The sequence below is a fragment of the Patiria miniata genome, unplaced genomic scaffold, assembly GCF_015706575.1.
Source record: "Patiria miniata isolate m_02_andy unplaced genomic scaffold, ASM1570657v1 HiC_scaffold_5, whole genome shotgun sequence".
Classification (NCBI taxonomy): Eukaryota; Metazoa; Echinodermata; class Asteroidea; order Valvatida; family Asterinidae; genus Patiria; species Patiria miniata.
The window spans coordinates 27,187,281-27,199,970 of record NW_024037072.1 but is presented as its reverse complement, the minus strand read 5'-3'; the positions used below and the strand labels follow the sequence as shown (position 1 = coordinate 27,199,970).

At 40.2% G+C, this 12,690-nt stretch overlaps 2 protein-coding genes across 2 annotated transcripts; one reads left to right on the top strand and one right to left on the bottom strand.

Moving 5' to 3' along the window:
- Positions 1–7,169: 7,169 nt before the first annotated feature.
- LOC119741628 lies at positions 7,170–11,112 on the top strand. The gene is made up of 3 exons (XM_038217455.1): positions 7,170–7,915; positions 9,137–9,220; positions 9,797–11,112. Exons 1-3 carry the CDS (start codon positions 7,629–7,631, stop codon positions 10,068–10,070), a joined length of 645 nt encoding a protein of 214 aa, XP_038073383.1. The 5' UTR covers positions 7,170–7,628; the 3' UTR covers positions 10,071–11,112.
- A 157-nt stretch (positions 11,113–11,269) lies between these two features.
- On the bottom strand, positions 11,270–12,690 carry LOC119741332 (P2X purinoceptor 7-like). Its single transcript, XM_038217083.1, has 2 exons — positions 11,823–12,690; positions 11,270–11,670 (listed from the first exon to the last, which is right to left on the bottom strand). The coding sequence occupies exons 1-2, from the start codon at positions 12,234–12,236 to the stop codon at positions 11,395–11,397; spliced, it is 690 nt and encodes a 229-aa protein (XP_038073011.1). The 5' UTR covers positions 12,237–12,690; the 3' UTR covers positions 11,270–11,394.

Below are 12,690 nucleotides of genomic sequence, written 5' to 3'. Positions count from 1 at the left end.
GAGGGTGTTCTGTGTGTGGTTTCCTGGTCGACTAAAGTCGCCCATGGGAACCAGCAGGAGGGTTCTTCTTGTCGACAAAAATCGCCCATGGTAAGGAAAGGGTTAAAGCTAAAGTGAACAGTTCGTGAGCTGATTGGGTCTGATTTGTGATGGACTTGAATGCGTCCCATTTTGAGATAAAACAATCTGGTGTAATCCCGAAAATGAGGTTTTGCATCGGGAAATTCATTTGATACTTACAAGTACCGAAGTTCGGTGAGGTTCTTGAAGTCGTCCTTCTTTATGTTCGTCAATCTATTTTGTCCGAGCATTCTGAAATATAATCAAGACATACATGATGTCCGGTCATGCAAAGGAAAACCATATCCCAAAGGATGCATGTATTACCTATTGTACCGTAGGCTAATTACATTTATTAATGTTGGTCAACCGTTAATCAAAAGCACTGCGGTACCCCTTTTAGCGGAAGCTCAACATGTCGCTTATTACCTATTGCACCGCTGGCTAACTATACTGAAAATATTGTGAACCTGCTAATCATAAGCACTGCGCAACGGAAGCAAAACATGTCACTCATAAACATGTCAATTTATTAAAGTTTTGGTCCTTCGGATTGTTTCAAAGTTGTTATACATCGTGATTAAAATAAAAGTATTCAACATGACATCCCATATTGTTGTTAAGACGTTTTACATATATCGCGTTCAAGATCTAGGATGTGAATGCCCGAGTAGTAAGCTTTACTTCATTTTGTAAAAGAATCATTTAAGTCGCTCATTAACTTTTCTAGTTATAAACTTTTAAAGAACAACACCGTTTCAGAATTTAGGATCACAATAAAGGATCAAAGTGATAGACTTGAAATCAATTCGGTAATTGATCAGGTTTTATAGTCCGCCTGCGCCGCCGCGCCGCGCGCCGCGTACCTTCACGGTACCACCCGAGTTGACTATGCGCTCCGTGCACAAGTATCCCTTCAATGGCCAGAAAACAAAGGAGAGTTCGGGAGGCGCATTTGTTTTTCTGTAGCATACATTGTATTTCAACCAATCACAACACGCGCCCTAGCATAGATACACGCTGTGTGGATGGAAGACGCTTGGTTCTTGTTTTCCCTTTAAATAAAATAAACCTATCCCAACCAACAAAAATAAATCCTTTAAACGGGCGTGGGCTCGAACCACAGATCTGGCAATACATAGTTCATTCCACTATCCACTAGGCCACTGTGGCAGCACGAAGAGGGCCGTTCATTGAAATGCTTTAATGGCATGCCTGACTGAGTGATACCAATAGGGTCACGTCATTGTTATTTTCTGATGAATAAACATCGACTAGCTGAATAATCATGACCATTGACGATATGTGCTGCGTTCGGGAGACCTAGACTGGTTCCTGCCCCATCCACTGCGTATTTTGAATGATCCAAGGTTATTAGGGGCGGGGATTAGAAAAACAAGAAGTGTGCATTGATCACGCATGCTGCGAACTCTACCCCCACTCTTATAACATTTTGTGCTTCATGAGCGATACAGCCGGCTAGCCGGGTTATCATGGGCCCTCTATATGGAAACGTAATGTATGTGCATTTGCTGGGCGCATACCGTCCGAATTCATACAGGGCGAGTCAAAAATAGCGGAATCCAACCCCAAAAGATATTTCATATTATAAAAAAAATTACATGTTGCACCAAAAATAATAATAACTGGAAAGCCAATTTCATAAGCTACTTTTAGCTGAGTGAGTAAGTGTGTGTGTGTGTGCTATCGAGCGCCGCGCTTGTAAATGTAGGGGACTCGTCGGACAAAACATGACTTTCTAACGACGTGTCCTCAAGTTGATAAAGGTAAGTGATATTTCAGCAAACGAAGACAATTCACATATTAAAAAAACACACCGGACCACTATAAATCTAATAACTATGATAACTGGCACTTACAATAACTTTTATTTAAACATCTTCCGCTTCCAATGTTAAAAGAGCATGCTTTATAATTTCAAGAGTATGTAGTCTTGCCCTGCCTTCTACTTGGCTACTTCGGAGACATGGGATTATTCTGATTTTGTGTTTGTGCGACGACACGGTTTTACTAGTATCACGTAGGCCTACCTTAAATATGATCCGTGGACAAACGTTTTGTTAAAAAAATTAAATAACTGAAAAAGTACATGAATGATTGGAAAACCTGGAAAAAAAATCCATACTGGGCCACCACTCACAGCTCTTGCACAAAGTCTATGGACCATGACAGAACAATTTAAAGTATTATCAAATATTTTTTGCACTCCTTAAACAGTGTTTCTTCATCAGATTTACAACTTTCGGTACCTCTCATGTCATATTAAGGAATATGAGTGGTGGCCCAGTTTGGATTTTTTTCCCGAAAACCTTTGTGCAAAGCCCAAACCGCAGAAAACGAACTTCAACTTACAGCCCCTTTGTGCCGTGTGGTATCCCTGATGGAACAGATGACAGATTTCTCCCAATGCAATTCACTTGTGTCTTATAGCAGTAGCAGATTTTGCAAGCATTTTCGTCTTCTGTCGCAGCAAGACACACGGACAGGCTACAAAGTAGAGCCATGCCTAACCAAAATATTCCCAGAGAACCAGAACAGGTTCTACGCTGCCGCATAAAACTCACTACGAACTGCGCCATATTGGTGAATCCGTCTGAATGTGCGCCTATACGGTGTAGACAGGCACATTAATGGACTTACTATTCACATTTCAGTTCCCGTTTAGCCCCTGAATTTCTGTTTCGCAAAAATTCTTGCGGGGAAGTACCACAACGTCATTGTATCGTACATCCTCAATCCTTTTACTTTCAAAACCACATGCACTGAGTGGTGTATGTATTTCTTCATAGGTTGTTGTTTCTAACAGGAAATGGGTTCACAGTTCAGATGGTCGGATAAACGAGTAAACGAGAGCATTACTAGTGTTCATGCGTTTTGCACATACACGAAAACAGTCGTTTGGTCCAAGCCAATGAAAAGCTCTGATTTGCTTGCTCCGCCCCTAAGCTTCACCCACCACGAACGTAAGTACGTCCACGTTTGTATCTCACAATAGACCTGTTCAACCGAGAATGATAATTTATGAAAATAAGGGCCGTGAGGCGAAAGCGTAAGCGGCCCCATTGGAAATATACACAACTGGGGTCCAAACATTTGAGTCATTTTCTATTTTGAAACTGTCCAGGATAAAAATGTGATTCCGGGTAACATCCAACAAATAGTGGGCCGATTCGCGGGCTGAATCACGCGGGCTGGGCAAGCTGAGCCACCAGGCGGACAAAGTGGTTTTCACATTTCTTAAATCAATAATTATGTATCATTATAATGCACATAACTTTAACAAGAAGAGCAATAAGAAATCGTTGAGTTCTGTTCAATTCAATTCGTCTATTATTCCATTTAATGACTGAAGATTAGTGACACAAATTTGAAATATGACGAAATTTAGGGAAATTGGCCTAGGATATTTATCGTCATAGTTTAATTTAACAAACTTAACAATCGTGACTATTCCCCACTATTACTTCCTTATGCGTGCGACCTGCAATCCAGCTGAAGCGTATTTTTTTTAAAAATAAAAACAAGCACCACATCCTCTAGACATTTACGAGGCAACATACTTATACGTCTTTCTTTAAGCTATTTTGTTTTCATCTAACCCACTACTTTGCACCATTAAATTTGAACTATAAAAATATTGCCTTTACAAAAGTACGTTTGACAATAATGAGTAAAACATTAATGTAAACCTCATTAAGACAAGTACTTGAAATAACTAAAAGCAGAGTCATTGTACACTGAGTCATTAGACACCTTTCTCACTACATGCATTACTACTCACTTTTCCTTATGAAAGTACTGAAACGTACTAATGATAAAGAGATTCTCAGCGACTAAATTCAACTTTCTAATTATTGTCATCATATAATCACTATACGTTGCGTAAAACAAATATACATATTCAATATAACATAGCAAAATGTTATTCCATAAGTCATGTAACTCTTTCTTCAGACTCAAGGTTTTAGCCTTTGTCAATGCTAAAAATCTTTTCACCACAAATGTACAGTACATTTTGTACACAGTTTGTATGCAAACACTTAATGAATTTAACCAACTCCCAATAAGAAAAATATAACGTCATCATTTTGTTTTTCTAAGTAAATACAAAACTGATACCAAACCGTATGTTCTTATTTTCTTTCGTTTTCTTTCCTATGGAGGCGTCATTTGTTCATCAATACGTTAATCATTCATGAACTAAACCCAAGGTAAGATCTTAAATATGAGATTTTTTTTAAGCTTGTGTGCGTCTTTTACCCACTATTTAGCACTCTTTAATTTGTTCTACAAAAAACCACTGCAAAACACAAATCGAAAACTGTGTGTACAAGATTAGTGTTTTCTCCATTAAGTATTTGAAATAAAAAAAATAAAAAGAAACATCAGACACTTCTCTTATTACTAGTTGAAATTTTACCCTTTTAGCTATTAGTATTCAAACTAGATTATGAAAAAAAAGTTACGAATACCAGGTGTGTAGCCAGGCTTTTTGTTTGCCTGTCGCAATATATATTTGTTTTATCCCGATTGAGCCTCTTTTCTCCGTCTCAGTTTTTCTTTCATCAACGTCCCGATATTGCTCTTAAAATTCACTATTTAGTACCATGCAATTTGAGCTGCAAAAACCACTGGTTATACAAAACTAGTCGACAATTCTGCGTAAAAGATTAAAGTTTGACATTTTAAGTTTATATAATAATTAGAAACAGAGCTGCCTGGTAAACAAAGAAGCATTTTAGCTGTTAAAGTATTAAAACTAGATTATGATAAAAACATTCAGAGAGGCCACGAACTTTGTACTATACAACCCTCACTTTACAAATAAAATATTTTAAAACAAATATTTTTTTTAAACCAGTATACGCATATGTAATATAAAGTAGTAAAGGGTTATTCCGTTAGTCATTTAACCATTACTTCTGATGCAAGGTTGTAGCATTTGTCAATGCTACAAATTTATTCTACATATGTACAGGGTTATTTTGTCTGCATACACTTAATGAATTCAGCCAAGACTAAATTGCGGAAAACAAAAAATGTAAAGCTCATCATCGTTATCCGTCCAAGTCAAAACGAACTTTTCTCAAACTACAAAAAAGTCCTCCCCCCCCCCCCCTGTTTGCAGATAGGAGCACGTCACCTGTTCATCATCATTCCCATCATCCCCACCACCCCCCCCCCCCTCATCAACATCATCATTATTATCAACTATTCATAAATACCTAAGACAGTTTACGCATTCCTATTGGTCGAGAGCCCGTCACGTGGTCGGTCTTAAAAGGATGATAAAGACATGGCTAGCTGGTCCTAAACACTTTTCCAGTGTCACATGAAATTTGGACTCCCATGAAATCCGGTGCCTTTTAACGTTTCATTGGTTCAACGTTCACTTTCCTCACGTACGCATGCGCAATACTACCCAGTAAATCAGTATTTGATTGTCCGAAATTCACACTACACCAGCCCAGCTGCGTGCAACTCTTTCTTTAGATGCAAGGTTTCAGCCTTTGTCAATGCTAAAAATCTATTCGCCACAAATCTACATATGAACACATTTTGTATGCAAACACGTAATGAATTCAACTCACACCCAATAAGAAAAATATAACATCATCATTTCGTTTTTCTGAGTAAATACCGGAACCAGATAGACTTCATCATGATCAGAGGCAGATTTAAAAACAGCTTCAAACAGGTAAAGACATACCCTGGAGCAGACATCTACTCAGACCACAACCCAGTAGTGGCGACAATTGCATTGAAAGCGAAGAAAACACAAAATCCAAACTATGTCACAAAGAAATATGATCTATCTACTCTTCAACAACCAGACATGCGGCATTCATACGCAGTTGAGGTGCAGAACAGATTTGAGACACTGCTAAAGGAAGACACCGAACAACATGAAAGCGACGTAGACAGGATAGAGGCACAATGGAAAAACATAAAAGAAAGTATACAACATGCCAACGAGGAAACTCTTCACCGAAAGGAAAGAAAGGCCAAGCAACCATGGATGACAGATCATATCCTAAAACTCATGACCGAAAGGAAAAAGAAGAAAAACACAGCGGAATATCACTCAATTAACAAACAGATTCAGAAAGAGTGCCGAAAGAGAAAGGAGGCATGGCTGCAAAGGAAATGCAAGGAGATCGAAACCCTGGATAGAAAGCATCAAACAAAAGAAATGTATGACAGGATCAAAGAGCTGACAAACACAAAACCAACAAACAAAGGAACTGGCTGCATAAGAAGTAAAGAGGGAAGCATCATCTTTGACCAACAAGAAATATCAAGCAGATGGGTTGAATATGTGACTGAGCTGTTCGGTGATGAGAGAGAACCAAAACCCACCATCAATAATGAGGATGGCTCACCGATCCTCCTACAGGAGGTCAAATATGCCATAAATCAACTCAGATGTGGAAAAGCTCCTGGACCTGACAGCATCACCGCTGAGATGCTAAAAGCACTTGAGAAAGAAAGTCTAGAAACACTTACAGAACTGTGTAATAACATCTACAATACGGGCCATATCCCAGAAGACTTTAGACAATCAATTTTTGTGACAATCCCGAAGAAAATGAAAGCCATGGATTGCACAGACTTCAGAACCATCAGTCTGATGAGTCACGTGGTCAAAATGTTACTCCGGATCATCTTGGAGCGTATTAAAAACAAGATCAACAGAGAAGTTGGGAAGGAGCAATGTGGATTTAGACCTTCTAGCGGAACAAGGGAAGCAATGATCAATATGAGATCAATAAGCGAAAGACACATAGAACTAGACACTGAGGTACATGTATGCTTCATTGACTATGCAAAAGCATTTGACAAAGTTCACCATAAAGCAATGATTGACTGCTTGCAAGCAATCGGTTTAGACGGCAAAGACGTCCGACTGATTGAAAACCTGTACTGGGATCAAGTAGCAGCAATACAGATTGGCAACACACTCTCTCCCACTGTTGAAATCAAGAACGGCGTGAGACAGGGATGTGTACTCTCACCCAGCTTATTCAATATCTACACAGAAGTGATCTTCAGAGAAATTGAAGATTACAGAGGGGTTAAAGGGAAAATACATCATTTGCAAAAAGTAAAAAAACAAAACAACGAATTAATACAAAATATATTACTAGATTGAAAGTACATAATATGTCAAAGCATCCAGAAAAATATTTGCTCCAGATGTGCTATCGTTTTACTGAAAATTGGAATTTTGTATCATTTTCCAGCGCTGATCGGACGGGCAGCGCTGGAAAAAAACGTTATTTTTTTTTAAATGCTGCCCCCAATCGACAGAATTTAGTTAGTTCACACTGTGTTCGGAATGGGTCACGCATCCGTGAACGGGCGCAGGGTCGCGAGTCAGCTAGTCTGGCTTCCGGACGTTACTCACCTAAATTTGCTCACTCGGGTATCGCGGAACCAGATCAAATAAAGCCAGCACGATTCATCACGCGACGTGCACGGACATTTAACGTCAGCAATTGCGAGAGCGGGGAGCGATCCCACCACAACCTATCCGTACGTACTCCATGATGGACGAGGAGGGCCAACCACCACGAAAACGTCGGATAGGCTCTGGAGGACGGAGAATACTGTCCCCTGAAACGAAGCGACGGAATGAAATTGCAACTCGGTTGAAGTACCGGGCACTAAACCGATCGGCAATCAAGTCTCGCCATCGGGCAGAAGTGGTGGTAAAGCTGTCGGCCGCGGTCAGTCGGCGATGGATCGCGCTGCAGGATCGGCTTGAATGTGCCGACAAAAATGCGCTGGCTACGCTCCTCATGGACAGTTATGAAGCGCACGAGTCACGAAAGTAAGTAAAATTTCAATCTGCTTTTTTTTTGGTTTTTTACTATAGCCACCACCATCATCTGCTGCAATGTTTGAAATAAATATGCCATGTCCCCCATGATGATGCCGCAGGTTTTTAACTAGGCCGAGGCCTACCTATAGTACTAGGCTTATGCCGCCTTATGCCTACTACAGTACTAGTACTAGGCCCTACTGTTTTTTGGTGGGATTGTGGAATTTAGGACACCTTCTGACATGTCAGATGGCGTTCATATTTTTTTTACATTTTGTAGGCCTATTGTATAATTGTATTGTGGACAAAAATTGTTGTTTAAGTTCAAAACGACTTTTCTTGCAAATACAGCATTGATCTAGTTTAAAAAAAAAACATGATTCTGGGACTGATATACATTTCCAGTAATATGAAATACTTAGAAAATGTTGTTAACTTTCCATAGACTTTGTACACAACCACCGAAGTAGCGTCAAGTTGCATGCAACAGTCTTTTCAATAGGTCCTACCATGGAGCTAGCTATATGCTCCATGGTCCTACTAAAGTACGTGTTTATAACAAGCATCAGCTGGCGCGGCGTCAACAAGCGTGAACAGTCATCAACAAATTTTGTGTAAGCTTTGCCTTCAACATATAAAATAAAGTTACAATTATTTAAAAATTTGTTTTTTGAACGGGAAACGTACGACAAATTTGTCGATTTGTGTTAGCCCCAATCTTGTTTTGATGGCCCACTGTACACTTATGCATGCGTAGTATGGCTATCTCTCTTAAACAAAATGGCGGCAAACACAAACTCGACAAAGTCGTCGTACATTTCACGTTAAAAAAACCTAATTTTGAAATAATTTAAACTGTAAATTATTTGCCGACGTGTTCTGTGTTGTTATGACGCTGGGTTGATGACCATTTCACTTGTTCACGTATTTAAGTAGCCGACTGGGTTATTTTCAAGATGCCGCCTCTTTTTTCTTTGCCACCATTGGACTCGCAAAATTACATACCAGCTTTATATGGGCTAGATGCAATACATAGGCCAAAATGATGTCATTATTAAGAACTTGAAGGAACAAGGTAAATAACAAGGTAAATTTCTTTATGACATTAACATATATACGTACGCAAGGAGTCAGAATATTTTATAAGATAAACATAATTTCTGGTGTTTTTTGTTAACCATGCTATAGTAGCAGAACGACAACATTTTTATACTCTTGTTTGTATTCCAGCACTCAATCAGAATTGCCAGGACCCTCAGGAGTGCAGCTTCTTACATCGACCCCCACACAAGGTTCATCTAGTCTTGCACTAAGGTACATTTCAAAGAAAATGTAAAAATTATACAGTTTTTAAATTTTAATATAGGATATATGAATGCAGACTGGGTTTGCTCTGTATAGATGGAGGTATAAGATAAACATACATTCTGTTTCATACATTCTATGCAACAGTTCAAACCAACTAAGGTGAACATTGTGACTCATGGAGTTAATCCATTATAAACAACCTGCAGTTGGATTTGTTTGCCCTTGTTCAATGGTGTTTAGAGCTTACAGCTCCATGATATAAACCCTTTGTTAGCAGCTTAAAGTGTGGTCTTGGAAGCTCTTTGTTAGCAGAGCATTTTGGAGTGGGGTGTTGTTGCTGACAACAAATCCCACTTTCCTTCCCCTTCATAAACTGTGATTCGTAGCGGCAACTTTCTTGGAGTGATTTTGTAATTTTCCAACAAGATATTGGTATCAACAAATTATTCCCGGAACTTTGCTTGCATTTAACCGGTTCTTGCATTCTGGCGGCCAAACTCCATTACATTTAACTTTACATGTAGGGGCAACATATATGATGATGCCCTTTCCCATTCCCAATCCACTTCCTTTTTTATGCAGGTATGTCGCCAAATGGTCCAAACGTTCCAAAGACTACGTGGCCATGAAGGATCGCGTGGACAAGACATATGCCTACATACCAGGTATGATGGCAGCAATCTTGGAGATGCGTTTTGAAGACCATCAACCCCTGAACGTCCGGCCAGTCATGAGGATGGATGATCCACGCCGCATTGCACCAAGACTGGCCCCCAAGGCACCTCCTACTACTGCGTCCATTCTGCAGAGACGCGGCATCAGCAGATTTGGAGTCCCAGAAAACGAACAACAGTAACTAGGATATACATAATGTACAATAGGAAAGGACAGTTTTGGGGAGTTTGAATAAAGTAATATTTTTGTGTGTGTGGGGACTATTACCATACCTCATACATAATTCAAGAGAGCCGAACTCTCACTGGTCCATGACCCTTACCTCCTAAATGCTGTTTTTACTGTTTACAAAGCATGTGCACATTCACCAACATGGTAAATACGCATGCGCTTTACAAAGCAATCGTGCAACTGTCGTGTACATTAAAGATATCTCCTCCACTTAAAAAAAACAATTCCACAATGCTGTAGAAACTCTAGGAGTTACTGTATTGCCAAAAGTGGTTAATTTTTGTGAGGTTGAACAATATTCTTTTGACGAGTTTGACAACTTTCTCTGGAAGTATTATGCATAAGCTTACGAGGTGCATGTACTGCAACGGAAGCTTGTATTAGATGTAGTAATGCAAAATGTTTTGGTATATTTCGGGCGGATAGACAAGGTTACATCCCCGAGGTATTGTAAGTTGCCGCAATAGTTCCAAAGGAAAAACTGCCAACTTGCCCTTTCCATAAAACTTGGAGAAAGGTTCGTGTAAGTTTGCAAAAAGATTTCAAAAGTGAAAGCCTACCCCTGCCCTCCCCCCTAAAAAAAACAAAGTAAATGTCTTGCGTCTTATCTGATGATACACCCAATGTGAGGGTCAAGGGACTAGTTGTTCTCGAAGAAATTTATTTTTTTGCTCAAATACAGACCATCACAAAGCTTAAAATTGATGAAGGGATTTGTTTCTGTGATTAAATGTATACATGTACAATCTCTCTGTTACCTACACCGAAATTTGCTTATAAAATGCATATATGTTTGATACATACATGGCTGATCATGTCTGACAATGATGTCTGATGTCAGTACATGTACTTGTACAGGTCGGGATTAGGCCCCCCAAAAAAGTCTCCGGTTTCTGCTATTCGCGTGGGTCGCTGTAGCAATGCGCGTCGGCAAAATGAAAAAAAAAAATTCCAATAAATGATGACGTCTCAAAACCGCCAAACTCACTGGTTTGACTGGAATCCTGCTGCAGCACAATTTTAACATGTTTTTAGATGGGGTTATGATCAAAATAAGCTTTATGTGGCCTCTCTGGACTCCCATATATTTGCACTAAGTTTAGTCGGGCACCATTTGCAGTCATCAGCCGGCATTTGAAGCACAAAAAAACAGGTAAAAAAAAAGAAAAGCCGCGTCGCTGCACCACTTTTTGGGCAAGCTCCATACCAGAAACCGGAAATTTTTTTTTTGGCCTTAGGGACAAATTTTGCCCATCTGTGTGTCTTGACTAAATTCAGGCTAGACGATTCCTTCTAAATCCAGTGTACTGGCCGTGGGGGTCTGGGTACGCCGCTCTGATGCGAAGCACCACGCAGCTGGGAATGACACGCCTCACACCGGCCCCTAGGCGGTTATATTGCCACAGGATGTAGCACCGGTATGCAGTGTGCCGGCTACTTCTGTTTTCCCTCCCTGGCTGCTGGTTGGCTGGCTGCTCCGGATTTAGCACTTCCCTCCAAAGGGCCCTTTGCAGCGCAATTGACATCGGGTCCAATATTTGGCCCATCATCTGAAATCAAAAGCAAAAATAAAGAACAAGATTATTAACCAGTCTTCGCATCAGAGACATATGGCTAGTCAAAATAATGGGAACATGTTATATAAACAGTCAATGGCCTGCTAATTTTGCCTGTTTACTTCTCCATGATAAATTAGACATTAAGTATAATGGGTATGAGCAGTGCTTACAGGGTGCCTAGCGATGCAATTTTCAGCAGACATGCCACAGCAGACGCATTCCTCATCAGTTGGCATTTGCCTGCAGTGAGTGCAGGTGCACCACTCCAGTGGCTGGTCAGGTACAGGCGGCGGGGGTGGATGCACCATCAAGATGTCCAGCAGCATTCCTGGATTGCGTTCTGCTGCCTGGAACAGGAGGTCCCGTGCCTCTTCCAGGTTAAGGCGTCCAATGTCATCCTTGCCAATTACCGACAGAAAAAGAGAGATTTTTTTTAAAAACAGACCAGAAAAATAGTCTTGTAAGATACTAAATGTTTCATTCGATAGTGGTTTATAGTCAGATTTGTGAGTAATTTGTAATGGGTTTATTGCTGAATAGCAAAGATATGGCTTCATTTGCTTTCTGAAAAATAACAAGTGAGGTTTTCTTACTTATGTAGCCCTCGGAGCTACATCTTTGTCTTTCACTTTTTTGTACGATACTAATGAATAAATGTATGCCTACATTGGCGGAGTATAGATCCAATTCAAATTTTGTGAAAACCTTTGTATAATATTTTACACAATTTATAAAGTTTGCATACCCTCAACCTTTGTCGTCGTTGATCCGGTAAATCAACCACTTGTTGGCCTTGCCCAGCAGGTTGAAGAGCGGCTCCCCTGCCACGTCGTCTGACTCTCCCCCGAGCTCCTCTAGTTCTTACACCTCGACTTCCCGTTCCCCTGTCTCTTGCTCTTCCTCCTCTGTTGCCTGCAGATGTTCTGCCCCGTCCTCTGCGGCCCCTTCCCCTTCCCCTTCTTGGTGGAGTATCTTCAGGCTGATAATAATATACATGTACATAAGGAATGA